The sequence below is a fragment of the Onychostoma macrolepis genome, chromosome 15 (genome assembly GCF_012432095.1).
Source record: "Onychostoma macrolepis isolate SWU-2019 chromosome 15, ASM1243209v1, whole genome shotgun sequence".
Classification (NCBI taxonomy): Eukaryota; Metazoa; Chordata; class Actinopteri; order Cypriniformes; family Cyprinidae; genus Onychostoma; species Onychostoma macrolepis.
Window position 1 is genome coordinate 23,885,474 of NC_081169.1, and position 18,801 is coordinate 23,904,274.

At 37.1% G+C, this 18,801-nt stretch overlaps 1 protein-coding gene across 4 annotated transcripts in view; it reads left to right on the forward strand.

Annotated features, from left to right (window-relative positions):
• The window catches only part of gmnc (geminin coiled-coil domain containing), a 33,472-nt gene extending 15,625 nt beyond the window's left edge, over positions 1 to 17,847 (forward strand). For 2 of the 4 annotated variants that reach the window (XM_058744755.1, XM_058744754.1), the window contains exons 4-9: positions 2,001 to 2,069; positions 13,310 to 13,357; positions 14,478 to 14,649; positions 14,934 to 15,019; positions 15,118 to 15,234; positions 16,801 to 17,847. In XM_058744755.1, the coding sequence (XP_058600738.1) occupies positions 14,484 to 14,649; positions 14,934 to 15,019; positions 15,118 to 15,234; positions 16,801 to 17,601 (1,170 nt within the window). In that variant the 5' untranslated portion in view covers positions 2,001 to 2,069; positions 13,310 to 13,357; positions 14,478 to 14,483 and the 3' untranslated portion in view covers positions 17,602 to 17,847. Of the gene's footprint in view, positions 1 to 2,000; positions 2,070 to 13,309; positions 13,358 to 13,903; positions 14,132 to 14,477; positions 14,650 to 14,933; positions 15,020 to 15,117; positions 15,235 to 16,800 lie in introns of those variants that run through there. The other 2 variants (XM_058744756.1, XM_058744757.1) reach the window with 2 other exon arrangements.
• The last annotated feature ends 954 nt before the right edge of the window (positions 17,848 to 18,801 follow it).

Here is an 18,801-nt window from a genome sequence, read left to right on the forward strand (position 1 = left end):
GGACAATAGGGTCATCATCCGAGCGACGCTGACAGCCGGCAAAGAGCCACACACACAAACTCCCTGTGTCCCGCTTTCTATGTACCTATCTTTCTTTCAGTCACGAACAGGGTTTATTTAACTTCACGATTCCCTAAGAATCAGTTTGCTAAAAAGTGACATATTAGGAGTATAAAAAACATTTGTTTTTGTTTTATATGTGTACAAAGCTTTAGGATTCACACACACAACTCTGGTAAAATGAAAGAAAAAAATGTAAATAAGAACTTTTGTGCAAGAAAACTCATGCAACTACACAAGTTGTGTGTTTGCATGTTCAGACAAAAGGGGTACAGACCCCCTCAAAAGACCCCCAAAAGTCTGAACTCTCTCAACTTTCTCCCCTCCCTTTCTACTTCCCAACACACGCATATAAAACTATAAATTGAGGTCACCTGAGGTCAGTAAAGCAGAATAGTTCTCTAAAAACACACAAAACAATCATAAATGCATATACATTAATGCAAAGCATTTCCTCATTCTTTGATTATATTATTAAATCAGTGTATTTACACTACCATTTGGCTTTTTTCAACTTTCACTCAGCAAGAATTTATAAAATTGAGAGTAAAAAAAGGTTCAGTTTCAAATAAATGCTATTCTATTTAATCTTCTATTTACCAAAGAATCCTAAAAATGTACTGTATCACTGTTTCCACAAAATATTAAGCAGGATCTTGTGGCACTGAAGACTGGAGTAATGGCTGCTCAAAATTCAGCTTTGTCATCAGGAATACATCATATTAGAAAACAGTTATTATAAATTGTAATATAACTGCACAATAGTACTGTTTTATTATATTTGATCAAATATTTGCAGCCTTGGTGAGAATAAGAAACTTTCAAAAACATTTAAAAATCTTACCGACTTGAAACTTTTGAACGGTAGAGTAAATGGCAAGAAAAAAAGTGCAACTTTTGTTTAACAGGGAGGATAACCTCAGCTTTCAAGACAAATATTAAAGGATGAATGATAGTTATTCACTCAGACTGAGCTGTAATTGTTCCAAGAATATAAATATATACATTCAAAAAAGAAACTTTAATTTGGTTATAGGAAAATACAAAAAATAAAGGTTTCAAAAGGGTGTTTTTGCATTGATGCCATATAGAATAACCTTTATTTTATAAGAGTGCAAAAAAAATATATATATTCCATGGTTAGAAAAGATGGTTAAGACTTATAATACCTCCCCCACTACATTTACTTGATCCTCCTCTCTAAATAAAAGATGCCACTTTAAACAGTCAAGACTTTCAATACCCATAAGTCATCTGAATTCTCAACAATTAGTCTGATATGTCATCTCGCGTTTAACCAAAGCCAGTTTACTAGGAAGTCTATTAAATGTAGAACCTTTTAAATCATCATTTAGACAACCTTTGAAACATTATTAATCCCACGCTTTATTCCAAACCCTTCACATCTCAAAACATTATTCTGTTATGTCAACAAATCAATGAAACGTATGATCCATAATAGGTGTAACCTAACTCTTGAGAGTTAGTTTCATATTTCAAACATCAGGGTGGAGTCCTCACAGAATCATAGAGGAGTCGTTGTTTAAAAGCACTTGTCGTTTACCTTTCATTAACTGTGGACGCCACGTGTGAAATCTCAGTTCCAGTTCTCCAGCATTGCATTTACACTCAAGACAAACGTTCAGAGGGTTCAGAGCTCTGAAAAAGATGGAGAAGAGAGAGAAAGAGAATCTGGCTGAGCCAAAAGGGATGCTGTTGGAAGATTAGAAAGATGAGACAGCGAAACCTTCATCCTCCCCCTGTCAAGACACATTCTGCATCATTTGTTTTGCTTTAATGTTCAGTGATCAGTTCAAGTGTGTGGGATTTACAAGCTATCAATTAAGTGATCATGTTTTCTCTAAGACTTTCAATACATGCAGTCTGAAATCTTTTGTGTCATGTCAGATTACCTGATTGTGGGATTTCTCTGTCATTAGGTCTAAGAGACACTCCCGGAGATCAGATAAATGGCAGGCGATCATCCCAAGTGCTGACGTCCCAAGACGGTGCGTATGGCCATTCAGGAAAAACAGACTCTTCAACAAGTTGCTCAAATGGCAAGGGTTGTTAAAAGGTTAACCTCAATAAAACGAACCTCTGAAGTAGTGCAAGTCCTCCCCATTAGGGTGAAAAGGTTATTCTTTAAAGTTGAAATAGTTTATGAAAAAAATCTAGATCTTGAGGGATTTGTAAAAGACAGCAATATGGCAGTTTGCAACTATATCATTTGTCACAAAATACACTCTTAAAAATAAAAATAAAGGTTCCATGAAGAATCTTAATATCCATGGTACCTTTCCATTCACCAAAAGGTTCTTAATAGTTAAAGAAGAGTCTTTATAGTAAAAAAAGAAAAGTTTTTCACACTAAGAAAATAATGGTCATACAGTGACCTCAAAAGTATTTGGACACTTAAGCCACATTTAAAAATACCATGCAACAAAATATCAAACCAAGTGAAATTTATTTTAAAGAACAGTAGCACGAGCACACTTTTAATTTGTGGACATTTTGGCACCAAAAACATTATATGTTGGCTCTATAATGTGCACTGGTAAAACTGATGTTTTAGATTTACTTAAAATATATATGCACCATTTTTGCATCACACTTTTTAAGTAAGCCCAACTTGGAACAATTTTACTTAAAATAAACAAGATAATCTTTGTTATATGAACTTAAATATTTGAGTTCACTCAACATTCTTTACTTAAAACATGCAACATGATATAATCTACTAAGTAATTTCAAGTTGTGTTAACTTAACATTTTAACTAATTTAAAATATAATTAATTGAGTTGAACTAAAATAACATTTGAACTTATTTTAGATCTTCAGTTATTGGTCTGTTTACTGCACTGCTACATCAGTCATGGTTTATACAATTTATTTAGCGCAGCACTGGGGAAAAAAAAAAACATGCTATTAAAGCATGGTTTACTTACAAAGATGCAAGTAAACAAATAGACATTGTGTTATCTTTTTAAGATAATACATCCACACAATATAATTATTATCCAAAATGAACACATAGACCTCAATACTTGGGACACAACACACAATGACGGTAACAATCAGTGGATAGTGTCTGAGTATGAATGGGTCATTTTTCAGTAGAAAATGAACTCCAGATGTCTCAAAACAGTAAGTTACTAAACCTAACAACAAAAGCAACCATAAAATAGTGTAAATACAACTCGAAAACAGTGAAAAAGTTTACCTTTTTAATTATTCATGCCCCAGTGCATGATGGGAAAAACAGGATCATAACTTAAATCCTTGTAAACATAAACAAGTAAAATATACTTATAAATTCAAACTTTAATTTCTACAAGCTTAAACTGAGTAATAATATAGAATTTACTTTTTTTGTTGATTTTACGAACTAAATTATTTAATAAAGAAATTACATTTGTTTTTATGTAGTATTTACTTCACCACAAAATCATTTTTCTCAGTGTGTGTTAGAAACTTAACATTCTAAAAAAAAACCTGTACAAATAGGGCACAACAAACTGTATAATTTGAAGCAATTATTCCATATTTATTTTTTACAGGTGTTTTACTAGTATTTTGAATTTTACACTTCATTGCATTGTGTTTTAGTGTTAACAGAAATGTCTGTAAAATTAATGGATAATGTCGTGTGTAATGAGCTGCTAGTATTTTTTTTCTGTTATTTTACGGATTAATTTTTTTACAGCGTTTTATGTGTTTGAATTATTGGTACATTCATTCAAATAATCATAAGCTTCTGCATGCTTATGTTTCTCTGTTGGCATGGTAATCTAACGGCTAGCTCGTTGCCTGACGGTTGCAACGACAAACTCATTGTCTTGTTCAGCATCACTCCATTCACACTAAACATTACAGTAAGCAACTGCTGCTTTCGTTTTCACGTTTCTTGTACCAAACTTTCACCTCTGTTGTTCTGACCTGATTTGTGGGCAGGTTTGAGAGTTCATAAGATTCTTTTTGGGATTAGAACAGTTGCTTGACTGTTATGAATCCCTACAGAGAACCAGGACTGCAGTCACAAAACAAAATAAATCAAGTGAATTAAGTGGTCTTGAAATGAATTCAGCTGTATGTACTTAATACAACCTACTCTCAGGATATACTGTAGGACATCAGAGTGCTTCAGTGAGGATGTATTTTTGAAGGATTCCATTGGCTTTTGGGTTATTGCACGTTTTGTACATCATATTAATATATATATATATATATATATATATATATACTTTATATATTAAATATTTAATACTTTTATGAATTTTGAACTTTACTATAATCATCAGAAGTAAAAAGTTAAAGTTTGGCTATACCACAGTTACATAACTTAAGTGTTATGACCGCTAAGCGTCCAAGAACTCTTTCAGTCTGTATTTAAAAAATAAAAAATCCCTAAAAGATTGGGTCCCATTTAGCCACTTGTTAGCAATCGCCTTTTTAAAGACAATTAAGTAAAAGCTTCAAAAGATCAAAAGGGATGTTGATGTGTTTTTACCCAAAAACCCATTAAAAAAACCCATTGACTTTAGGACAGTTGAACTGGAAGTGCTAAAATGCAAACATATTTCCTTGTTTTGGCCTACAAAAACACACTATTGCAGCTTATTCTCTGTAAGAATGTCCACTTTTTTGTTTTGTTTTTACGTTAATAGAAAAATTCATAACGGACTTTGTAGCTTCAGGCAACACACAATTCTGCTCGTGGGTATCTAGTTTAACTCTGAAGCCACTTACAAACTTTTGACAAATTACTCCCTTCCCAAAAGCACACGTCAACCTGGTTCCTTCATAACATGACAAACCATTTTGTGAGGCCAGTACAAATGAGGCCTTCAACACCTGCTAAACTCCAGTGTGTTTGCAGCTGAAGTGATATGAACTGAATGAATGATATCGCTCATTTTTCCAACCATTCAGTGTTCCCTCTGTTGTTTTTCAACATTCAGAACATTATGCTCCTTCATTTTTTTAGTATTATATCTTTGGCTGACCTACATCCACATATTTTTGACTAAACGCCCAGGCGAATGACCCTAGAAGGGGAACACCATAACCCGAACACACACACACACTGGCACACACCCTCAGTAGTGGATTAAAGACAAAGACATCACTCCGGTCGTGCTCTGCTGCCTATCAAGTCCTCCAGGAACTTTTCTATTCCTCACGCTCCGCTGCTCCTGTGGAACACTTTGTCTAGCAAAAATTTCAACCTGCAACCTTCTCTCTTAACTACATCACATGATCAGCCCAGCGGCCAATCAGAGGCCGAGGAGAGGATTAGGTCATGGTTAGGCGGCAGGCCCATTGTGTTCGAGGGGAACTGAGTGGGCGAGCGGAGGTGTTGTCGGGCGCTGGGTGACACCTGAGATCAGGTGTGTTCTCTGTGAAGTTTATGCTGTAGGTGCCAGACTGGGGGAAGGTATTAGGCATTCCACCATAATCTGTCTTTTCATTGATCATCTAATAGTTTCATTAGAATAAAGAGAAGAATTGAAACACAAGCACATAATCAGAGGCAGTGTACAGGGGCGGGTTGCGTTTCGGTAATGCTCACATTCCACACTTAAACACCCGGCCTACACACATCTATACCTGCCGGAAGCCAAGAGGGATAGAGTTATGCAAGAAAAGTGAAATGAGTTGGTAAAAGTGGGTTAGAAATGCATGTTTTGCATTTTGAGTCTAAAAAGTTGAAGGGTGTCCTGTATATTACCATTCAAAAGTTTGAGATCTGTAAGATTTTTATTATGTTTTTAGAAAGAAAGACGCATTTTATGCTCACCAAGACTGCATTTATTAAATCAGTAATATTGTGAAATATTATTACGATTTCAAATAACTGTTTTCTGTTAAAATATATTTTAAAATGTAATTTATTTCTATAATGCAAAGCAGAATTTTCAGCAGCCATTACTTCAGTCTTCAATGTCACATGATCCTTCAGAAATCATAATACGATGATTTATTGCTCAAGAAACATTTCTTATTATTATCAGTGTTAAAAACAGTGCTGCTTAATATTTTTCTTTGATTATTAGAAGATTCAAAAGAACACCATTTATAGTGAAATAATCTTTTGTAACATTATAAATGTCTTTAATGTCACTTTTAATCAATTTAATGCATTCTTGCATAATAAACGTATTAATTTCCGTTAAAAAAAGACTGACCCCAAGCTTTTTAACGGTCGTGGTGTATATCTTGTTTGAAATTAGTAATTTGACTCTTTAAGGCTAAATGTGTTTAATTGGAAGGCTTCAGCCTCATTGTCTGTATAATGTGTTTAACCTTTAATAAATGCATTGTACAAGTCAATATATTGCTCAGCACCAGCAAAACAAGTTTGTCGGCTGAAATGCATTTGTTACTCAGATAGACTGAAATCTCAGATTACAATTTATGAATCATTTTATTTCAGTTGCCAAAAGGCAGTTAATGTCTGCAAATGCGTCACAAGTTTGTGCAAGAGCTTTAGTCTATTATACCCTCAGAATATTGGGTATTATATTGCATTACTAGGGAAGCCTTAGTGGAATGTATTTATTTCCATGATAAAATGCACCAAGAACCAGAAAACAAATGTTAGAAAAAGTTAGAATCCATTACTCCTAATAAAAAGTAACAAATTAACTAAGTAAATGTTACATTGTTTCTTTTTATGTGGCATGACCTAATATACAGTATGTGATGCATCAGTTAACATCATGTAAAGTGAAAAGCTGTGTGTTTGTTAGAAGCAAATCCATCATTAAGGCATTTTAACTTTAAACCATTGCTTACAATTAAAATACAAGTCCATCCTCTGTTGTCCACTCAAAATCGAACCAATTATTTGTTTTAGGCTGTCTTCGCTTATAAACTTGATCTGCTTGATCTGTGCATATTTCTCTCCTGATTCAGATGAGACGACTTTTTCACTGGAGAAAGCATTATTATGGATAGAGGACTCTGAAGAGGACTACACTAGTCAACATTTGAAGTAGATCAAAAAGTGGATCTTTCATCAAAGTTGTCCTAAAACCAAAATGTTCTTGTTCCAAAGTGTTCTTGTTTTTTACATTTATGCGTAAATATTTGATATTTAAAATGTCTTAATGACAAATTTATTTTCAGAAAACTTTTCATTTTTTGGGTGAACTATTCCTTTAAGTCATCTCTGATGCAAACACACATATTCAAGTATTTCAGGTATTGTGGTATACATACAAAAAGTAACTTGTTACTTTACTTATTAATTTAAAAACTCAGCGATATGCAAATCCCATTTCTCCAGCACACAAGCAAGACTGCAAACTTTTATAAATCATCTTCTGAACTGGTTAAAACAACTAATCTGGCACCAACTTCTAAAATCTAGAAGTACTTCAAAATGGAGTGGACACACCACAGATGAAGTCAGGCCTGGCAAAGGGAACAGAGGGTGTACCATTAGACGGATGTTAGCGGGGCAAAGAGACGCTGCGGCACAGACACTGTCGGCGGTACTTTTATCTACATGGCGTCAGGTTCGGCCCGAGAGGGGGGCTGTGTGTATCCCGCCGAAACCAATATGGCTTTGCTCACTCCACACAAAAGGACCCCTGCTTAGGGCTGCCCTACATGTGCCTGTAGTGAGGGAAGGGGCGTTCGAGATCGGGCCGGAACATGGGCAGCCGCGGCAGGCGGAAAGAGAGCCCTGGGCTTAATTGGCAGCGTGTGCTTGGCTGGAGACCATTGTTCAGGTAAAAGAGGCTTAGCATCGCAGCACGCTAACAGCACACCGAGTCTGCTTTGACACGCGTATGGAGCGTAATCTCGATGGAAGGGGGCAATTTTCTCTGAGGGAGGGGGCTGGTAATAATGAGATGGTGGACCCCTGTGAAGAAGTCAAGGGCTCTGTTGACTTTGTTTTGACTTTACATTGATGTGTGATTCTCAGTTAATTGGCCCGTCAGTGTTCCAGAGGTCTGAGGACCCTTAGCTCAGAGGAAACAAGGCACTGCTCTTACTTACTGTACGGAGAGTTTTAGATCGAAACAGCACTTTAGAAACAAACTGATTTGCTGAACTCCATCACACTTGGAAGAATAATCACAAAAACACAAGTGAGGCCTCTTAAACATCTTAATTGTTTCTTCTAGACAGCAGTGATATTAAATGGAGGGCAAATAGAGACCGTTTCCTGTTTCTTAGTTTTTTCTTCTGTGGACAAATACCTAGTAATCTCAAATATATCTTATCTAGAGGTCATCTCAATAATGTCACACCAACACAAGAAAATAGACTAAAAACATTACATGACGACCAGTCCCAAAATCCCAAAGAACGAATATAGCCTAAAAAAGAGAAAAGACTAGCTTAAAGATATTTTACACAATAGTTTATCATTATAAAATAAACTAAAATATTCACTACTGTTTAAAAGTTTATGCTTAGTAAAATTTATGCTCAGTATTTATTTTTTATTTTTGGAAATTAATGGTTTTATTCAGCAAGAATGCATTACATTGATCAAACATGACAATAAAACAAATCGTAATGTTACCAAAATATTTAGTTTTTTATTTTAAATAAATGCTGTTCTTTTAAACTTTTAATTAATCAAAGGACCCTGAAAAAAAGTATCATGGTTTCCACAAAAATATGTAGCAGCACAACTGGTTCTTGAGCAAAACAAACAAACAAACAAACAAACAAACAAACAGCATAATAGAATGATTTCTGAAGGATCGTGTGACACTGAAGACTGGAATAATGGCTGCCTAAAATTCAGCTTTGCATCAGATTAATAAATTATATTTTACAATATTAAAATATTAAAATAGAAAAGTTCTTTTGAATTGTAATAATATTTCAAAATATAACTGTTTTTACAGCCATTATGCAGCCTTTGTGAACATATAAGTGATTTCTTTCAGAAATCATTTTAAAAAGTGACTAAATTTGCTCAGATTAGCAAACATACCAAAGTCTGCAATCAAAAGTCATAGATCTCATTATTTCTTATGGAATTCATCCAAGACTAGTTTTAGGAAAAACTTAACTTCAAACACTTCAAATTAACGTCAAATACTATGGTACATATACAAAACCTTTGGGTAACACTTTATTTTAAGGTGTCCTTGTTACACATGTTACATGTACTTACTATTATAATAACAATAAATTATGCATAGTTACATTCAAGTAACCCTCAGCCAAACCCTAATCCTAACCACAACCACATAAGTACATGTAGTTAATTAATATTACCCAGTACTTAAATGTATAATTATACTGTAACAAGGATGTGCCTTAAAATAAAGTGTAACCAAACTTTGTAATACCATGATATTCTTCCCTTGCACATTTTTAATAGCTTTTAATATTTTGGTGAGTTTCAAGACTCAGCCTTTATGTATAAGGGTCCCAACACTTACAAACAAATGCACACACAAACAAGCATTAAGCCTTTAACCAGTTTAGCGACCACTTAACATATCTAACAGGTTGCAAGTCCCCATGAGTCCAGTTTGTTGGCCAACAAATCCTGAGCAGCAGTGGCTGGTTATTAGAGCCCTCGGTGGGGAGCTGCACAGGAAAAAAGGGCCGGGGACCCAGAGACAGCTGGGCCGGGGGCAGAGGGGTTAGACGCCCAGGTATCTCCACCTGTACCGCCATCACCGACCCTGAGAGAAGGCAATTAATTCTCCAACTGCTGAAAGAGGGAGGGAGTGAGGGGTGTGTACAGGGGGGGGGTCAGATGGTGTGTGCGTGGATGGAAAGATCTGAATTATTATATGAGAGTTTAGTGAAGTGAATTTCAGTGCGTATCTGTTCAGTATAAACTTAAGGGTCTTTGATGTGTCTGATTGAGCCAGAATTGGTTTTGCATGCTAGGCTAAAGTCTTTTGATTTCTTAAGCCGCCTGACCCTCCTCTTCACTCCCACTGTCTGCAGTGTGTCAGCAGGGGTCATACACACCCACACACACTCTTTGCTCCTATACATGCACCTCTTATACATTAACATTCATTTAGCAGACACTTCTATCCAAAGCGACAGCAAACATTCACATCCACACATGTCTGGTTTGCTATCCTTGTGGGGACTCTCCATAGGCGTAATGCTTTTTCTACTGTACAGACCATATATATTCTATTGCCCTACACCAACCCTACACCTAAACCTACCCCTTACAGGAAACGTTCTGCATTTTTAGATTTTCAAAAAACTTAATTCTGTGTGATTTATTAGCTTGTTTACCCGTGAGGACCTCAATTTAGGTCCCCAACGTGACACGAGTCCCCATGAGTCTGTATGTATTCAGGTTTAAGTCCCCACCTGAATAGAAAAACAGGTATACAAACACACACACACACACACACACACACACACACATACTACAACCCTAAAAAAAGTGTTTTTTAAATGCTACATATTATGCTATATATTTTGTGAGACAAATGCTCAGAAAATATATACAATGATATACAATGACAATTTTCTTGTAGCTGGATGCTTTATGGGCTTTTATGCATGTATTTATGTTCATGTATTCAGAGCTTCATATTTTTACTAAATATCCTACATTATGCATCCATTTCCAGTGCATAAATCTTCCTTATAAGAATAATCCAAATGTATCCAAATGCATCCAAATGTAGAGAGAGAGATAGAGAGAAAAAACAGCATTTGGATTATTCTTATAACAAAAAAATGATGTTTTCTTTCTGACATGTAGTGGTCATTTTATTATAGTTTTTTCAAACATTCATTAGCCTTGTTAGCAGCGTAAGAAAAGCGTAAAGTGTTTTCTCATTCAGTCTGATACTTCAGCAAAGTTGATAGTTTAGCTCATCAGACATAATTCATGCAAAAAACAAACAAAAATAAGTTAGTGTTCATTCAAAAAAAAAAAAAACTTTCAGTCTGTTCTCAAACTGTCATATTCGCTCTTAGATTGGCAAGCAACCAAAAAACAATCTACAGAAACAGAGCTGTAAAATCAGACCTGTCAACAGACAGAACATCAGACCTGAAAATAATCAGCTCTGCCAGCAGACAGATTGATAAACAGTCAGAGCAGCTGACAGCAAAGGACAGAGGCTGTTTAATAGAGGTAGGAGGAGAGTGACAAACTGCCATTCATGTCATAATGAGGCACCTGACAACAGCTCCGCTCTTAATTACCCAAGCTGCCACCTCTGAGTTTAGTTAGCACATAGAGGGGTGCACCAGCACACACACGCATTTCACACTCCTCCAGAGCGGGCTTTCTTCAATAGACTCCCGCATATTCTGCCACACACTAATATATACTAATATATTCTGTGGTTTGTATTATAATTTTAGATATGCATTGACGAGTGCTCTTTCCAAGTCATGACTTCATTCAGGTGTACACTGATGTTACTTCATCAGTTTATAGGATATTTGACACCTCACAGTTCATGTCCTGAAGCAGCATTCATATGAAATATGATCAAAATGATCAACCGTTATTGTGATGCAGGTTCACTGCACTTACTGTACACTACCATTTAAAAGTTTGCGGTCTGTAAGATGATTTTGAAAGTTTCTAATGCTCACCAAGGGTGTATTTATTTGATCAAAATACAGTAATATTGTAAAATATTATTACAATTTAAAAGACCTGTTTTCTATATTAATATGGTTTGAAGTGTAATTTATTCCTGATTCAAAGCAGAATTTTCAGCATCATTACTCCAGTCTTCAGTGTCACATGATCCTTCAGAAATCATTCTGATTTGCTGCTCAAGAAACATTTTCTATTATTATCAAAGTTGAAAACAGTTAATAATTTTGTGGAAACCTTGATAGATATATATATATATATATATATATTTTTTTTTTTTTTTTTTTTTTTGATGAATAAAAGTAAAAAAACAAACAAAAACAACAACAACCCCCCCCCCTAAAATAGAAATCCTTAACATACTGAATTTCTTTACGGCCATTTTTGATTAATTTAATGCATTTAATTTAATTTAACCTTGTATAGATTTTGTTTGGAACTATATATGCATTGATTGCTCATGAAGTGTTTGCAGTTTAGGACTGTTTAGGAAAAGTTGCACATACAAAGATTAGTGCACAGTTCTGCAGAATCTGAGTTACTGGGTTTCTGTATCTCTGGCATCAGGTGAGAGCGGACAGAGAGAGTGAGTGAGACTGGACAGAGGTTTCTGATGAAATGACAGAGCTTTCAGCCCGTTTAATTGGCAGTTATAGTGTAGTGAAATAAACACTATCACCATATCCCTCCTCTCCTGCCTCCGCCTCCAGCTCCTTTCTACACACAGGCAAAGCTGCTCCCGAAACCTGCTCAAAGTCATTCTAAAACCCTGCAATTAGTGCCCACAGGCCCCTATACGTCTAAATGGGGACGTAACTAGACTTCTATTGTTTTTATATGAAGCTGATAACAATTACTATAGACATTGTAATTAACCAATTTTTCAATTAAACTGCCCATATCCAGTTCAATCACATCACACCATGTTTTAAAAGTATTTATCACTAGTTAATTTTGCATGCCCCCCCCCCCCCCCTCAAATCACATTTTGCAACCAAAATACACTGATTTATAAGGCTGAAATGAAGACCTCAGAGTTTAAAGCACAAAAATCTGGTCAATCAATTTCACTATTTATATAAATCTCAATATTCAGTATCATCAGCAAATCTATTTTTCTAGCCATAACTTCATTTGGTGATGTCTTTCCAATCAAGTGCAAAGTACACAAACCCACGTGAGCATTAAAATTATAATCTTTCAGCTCTTTGGAAAAAAACACAGGCTGACAGAAATGCTCAAAAGTATGTTAATGTGTCACTCTGTGGTATGCACCTTTCATTTAACTCTGTGAGAGGGGGTCATGAACATGTCCTTTAGCTCGTTTGGTTAAATTAATTCATCATGCTTCTAAACTATCAGTTGAGCAATTATACATTAACCCATTGGACAGCGCGCAGCAGCCAGATGCGCAGAGGAACCCTCTACCTCTCCATCCCAAAGCAATAAAACCGTGTATTAGTACAATCACGCCTCTTTTAAGGTGAACAAACCACGCGCACTGCCTTCTGCTCGAGCACTCGCTCATTGCGCATCTGAGATCCAACCGTTGAACGCGTCATTCTAAAACCCTCATCAATTTGACAGCTTCACACCGAATCAGGTTGCTGCTGCGCTCTGGAGAGCGAGTGTCAAAGCAGTTTGAATGAAGTTTTGCGCACATGCTTCTCTAGGTCTTTGGAGAGCTCGCACCTACCCGTGTGATCCTACCCCAAGAATTGGTAAGTGCTAATGATTATTTATTCACCTGTTAAATTTAAAACATTTTATAACTTGTGAATGCTCATGGTGCGCTGGCTTTACGCGCACCTGTGAAGTGGAGTTTTATTGGGTCTCCGAGTGCAATGTGCGAACATCTTGATGTTTAGATGTGTCTGATACATTGACAGTTTTTTGACATGCATAATAAGTACACAAAAGCAATGTCAGCGCTAATGATAAGCCATTAAAAGGAGAGTAGGTTGTTGCAGTCAGTGCAACACGTGGGTACTGTGGGACATAAACATGGAATGGATGTCAGTTTCAATAAATTATTGATAACGCGAGTTTTTGCAGTTGCACGTTTTCGTCAATAACATCCTTTTCCATTCATTTATCATGACAGAATAATTTGCCATTTCAATTGTTTAATGTTTTTTTTTTAAAGAAATTAAACTGGATTAATCAGTTAGCCTATTAAGCACATATTAAATAAAAAGATTAAATAAAAAATGCAAAGAACTGTTGTAACTTTGGCACCACTTGTTGAGTAAAGAGTGTAAAAACAATTAGCATAACCTATATGTTTCATCAGCGTTTTCAAACAACAGTTTAGCAACCATAGAAGTTAAATTAGTTAGTCAACGCGCTCTAGAAGTCAAGTTAGACTGAGTAACCATAGCAACAGTAGTGCACGTTGCTCGAGAGCTTTCCGCTAGGATCTGTAGGCTACTGATGCATGGACAAAACAAAAATACTGTCACTGTTTACGATTTACGAAACATTTTATATCGCAGGTAATAACACAAAAGTTATTTAAAAAGTTTAGATCCTCGGGGCGCCAGAAGACAAACTGATTGCGCAAGATGAACTTCAACAGATTTGAGAAATTGACATGTCATAACTCCATAAGCTGAATAGCTAAAACAGATATTTAATTTATTTTTTTTCAGTTCCTGAAGGAAAAGTTGCTTGCAAGACGTAATGAAGCAATTTATGTCACATAATGCCTAGTTTGAATGACTTTTTTGGTGTTTGTGTCTATTTTTAACGTGTTCATGACATGCTTAAATACTCAGTTTTTTCATTCAAAATAATACAATGTTAAATAACTGTCTCGCCCTGTTATTATGGATTTTGTAGAGCACCATGCTGTCCTGCCAAGATCTGAGCTTTGCAGGAGGGCAGCGCTACGACTACTCCGCCTCGACGTCAGCTGACTGTAGTGTTGACGTTTCCACAGCAACGCTCGTCTCCCTCTGGGACGCCGGTCCCCTGGACAACGCTGCCCGCCAGCACGAGCCGCCGCGGCGGGGTAAGTCCTGCAATATGCCGGGATCAGCGGCGCGAGAGGCTTCCCGCCTTGACAAACTGGAATTTTTCCATCTGGGATTTTTTCTTCACGTTTTGTTAAAGTAGCAATGGACTGTGGAGTATCTGGCCACCTCCAAAGTGTTAGTTCTTTTGGGCTCTTTCTTTTGTTTTTAAAAGTAGCCTATTTATTTCATTGATGTGTTTTTTCTTCTTCTTTATTTCACATTGCTAGACCATTACTAATCAGGATAATGACCTGTGTTTCAAATTTACTGTTTGTTTTAGATGCATTGCCTGTGTCTGAGCATGTACTGGGACATAGGTCCAACTGGCCTGATCAACTGTCACCTCAACTTCAACGAAATAAACAGGTATTTAAATAGTTCAGAAATAGATTATAATATAGTTATTACTCAACCAAAGTTGTCGACATATTGTTAATGATTGTGGTAACATTTTTCCCATAAAGCTCCAAGACACCCTTATGCAAAGAGAAGAAGAGCTGGCCAGACTGCAAGAAGAGAACAACAAGCTCAAAGAGTTTTTAAACTCATCATATGTGAAGTCTTTAGAGGAAAAAACTAAGGTAAGAAATCTCACAATCTATCTATCTGTCTGACAAGTGAAAATGGATGGATGGATGGACAGACATATCATACTACTTAAAGGGATAGTTCACCCAAACATGGAAATTCTGTCGTTCCAAACCCGTAAGACCTTCGTTCATCTTCGGAACACAAATTAAGATATTTTTGATGAAATCCGAGCTTTCTGACCCCCCATAGACAGCAATGCAACTGACACGTTTAAGGCCCAGAAAGGTAGTAAGTTAAAATAGTTCATGTGACATCAGTGGTTCAACTGTTTTTTTTTTACGAAACTACAAGAATACTTTTTTTTGCACAGAGAAAAAAAAAAGACTTTATTCAACAATTGTTTCTCTTCAGAGGAAAGCACACACATCCGCCATCATGGTATTATCATAACTGCGCATCGAAGACTGACAGGGAAGAGAGGAATTGTTGAATAAAGTCGCTATTTTTGTTTTCTCTGTGCACAAAAAGTATTCTTGTAGCTTCGTAAAAATTACAGTTGAACCACTGATGTCACATGGACTATTTTAACGATGTCCTTACTACTAGTGATGGGAAGTTCGGATCATTTTACCGACTCAGACCTTTGAATCTCGTTCAGCAAAATGAACAAATCTTTTTTCGAGTCATTTCATTCATTTTAGCAAAATATAATTAAAATGTTACGTGTTACTTCCCTAACACATCTACTACTTACGCAAACGTTGATCACACTACAAACAATACAAAACTATAATGCTATAAGAAACAGTAAAGATTCATTCATTGTTTACCTGGGTTTTTAGTCTATGATTAGCTCACCTCACCTCTTATCTGACAAGTCTTCGGGTTTGAGTCGTTCGTTCATCACGTGACAGCCTCATGAGCTTTAACCAATGCAGTCTGAGCCGGAAAGAGAATTGATTAGTTCATCTAATCAATCAACTAATGACTCGAAAAACCTGAAGACTCGAGAGATGAACTAATCAATTCTCTTTCCGGCTCAGACTGCATTGGTTAAGCTTATGGGGCTGTCACGTGATGAACGAATGACTCAAAAACCCGAAGATTCGAAACAGGTGAACTAATTCCAGTACAGAACTTATAGGATGTTGCGCATGCACAACTGAACGAATGACTCCCTGAGTCACATTAAAGATTCGTTCAAAATGAATGAATCGTTCAAGAACGACCCATCACTACTTACTACCTTTCTGGGCCTTGAATTTGTAGATGTATTGTTGTCTATGCAGGGTCAGAAAGCTCTCAGATTTCATCAAAAATATCTTAATTTGTGTTCCAAAGATGAATGAAGGTCTTATGAGTTTTGGAACAACATGAGGGTGAGTAATTAATGACAGAATTTGAATTTTTGGGTGAACTAATCCTTTAAGGGCCATTCACACCAAGGATGATAACTATACACTGACAGCCAATCAGAATCCACTATCATGCATTGGTGTGGATGCTAATATAGTTTTGTTCTGGGCGTGAACGGCCCTGTACTGTTGCTCATGTCAGGTCTTTCCTCAAAATACATTTATAATCAACTTTTACATTCTTGTTTCCACAAATTGCAGAAACTCCTTTCTAACTGCAAGGTTCCCGATGGTTCAAGACATCGAAAGAGAACAAATGGTGATTTCCGGAACCTGAGCCAGTTGCTTCATAACGGTGAGGGAAAGCGGACCTGCCGCAATCTCTCTTTGGAGTTCTGCTCTGCTGAAGATCTGGCGGCCACTCCACCTCTAGACTCATGGATACTAGAGACTCTAGGCCTGCAGGACGAGAACACCGTTGACCCAGAACACAGTTTCAACACCCCTTCTTTCAACTGTCCACTTCCTACAGAAGATCCTTACAGTACGACAAATGTAGATAATGCAGTCGGCTTCAGCCCTAATGCTGAGACACGCGGCGAATACAGCAGCATAGTAGACTCATCAAGCAACTGCAGTCTGGAAACCTCCAGTGGATACAGCACGTCTCAGAGCTTGGGTTCTGATTATTCAACCCTAGACCCCTCAGCTCTGTACACCATCACATCTACAGGGTCACTGGTCAGCTCTCCATCAGCAATGACCACCGCGCAACACTTCACACCCCCACGAGCCGCCTCCACTCCATATCGTCCCCAGGACGTAAGCCCTGGTCCATACTACAACACACCAGCCTGTGGTTCCTCCAGTCCACCAGGGGGCGACAGTCAACTTTTCTCCACACCTCGTATGTCCCGTAGCAGGACAGACTTGGCATTTAGCATGTCACTAAGTCCACAAAACAGTGTAAAGACGCACAGTTTCCCTCAAGGACAAGCTTTCACACGCAGAGACTCACAAGGGGGATGGAACTTCACCTGGGTTCCTAAACAATGTTCCTAGAGACATTTTTTAAGGATTTTGTTGGAAAAAAAACTGCCTTTTTTAGCCATTTTTGAGGATTGATAACCCAACTTGCCCCATATTTACAAGAAACACAACAACTCTTCACTTCTACGGGTTATATATTATATACATGTATTTTGATAGCTTTGTGATATTAAGTCATGAATTTGTATATAGTGTTTTTTATTCATTGTGATTGAAAGGGTTTTATATTAGATGCAGGATTATGACTGAATTCATTAAAATCACACTTTTTTCAAAATAAATGTTTTCTTTTTTAAAGTTTTTGGTACTTTCAAATTGTAAAAGAAAACATTAAGGTTCGTCCCTTGAATTAACATTTGTCACCACCTTGATGTTACAACGCTAATTAATACACAAACACAGCATATGTCACTAGTTTTAAGACACCTGGATCAAATACAGTTCGCATATGTCTTCTATAGAAAATAATAGCTCACCGTAACAGAATAATTGTCTCTTTAATTGTGAACTGATGCATTACAAGTATCAACGTTGTGAGTCCCAAATCTTCTCGTGCTACGGCGTTAGCACTAACCTGTCATTCCCACAGCTGTCCCGCTTTCCTTCCCTCCTTCCCCTATCACTTTCCCTCCCTCTGTTTCTCTTCGGTACGTCTTCTCCATTCTCCCGCCACTGTGAGACAAAAGAGAGGGCCGGCCGGTCTCGAGGGAGACTTCCTCCCCGATCCGCCCCGCAGGTCTGAGACCCCCATGGGGGTCTAACATGGGATACTTACACCCCTCTATCCCTCCCCTCTGCCCAGCCTCTTACTCTCTGCTCTGCCCTCAGGGAGCTGGGGACGGCAGGGAAAGTTTGGGCCTTGAGTTAGCCATGGAGAAGGTAGAGTGAGTGGTCTATCTCTAATGACACGGTTAAGCCCCCTGCAGATGGCCTCCAGATTGAGAGGTTGACAGGAAAGAGCACCTTGAGAGGTACAGGAGCCTGGAAAATAACGGATACAGGTGAAAGAACAACGAAAAGTAGATGATACATGGCTGGGGTTGACGAAAAGGGAATTTGGGAGGATGTGTTTAACAACCGACAGGTTGTGGGTAAAAGAATAACAATGACCTAATTTGTAAACTGCAATTCAATATTATGCATAAAACATACATATGTTTGCATATTTTGTCTTAGATTAAACAATTGCTTGCTCCCATTTAACCTCCCATT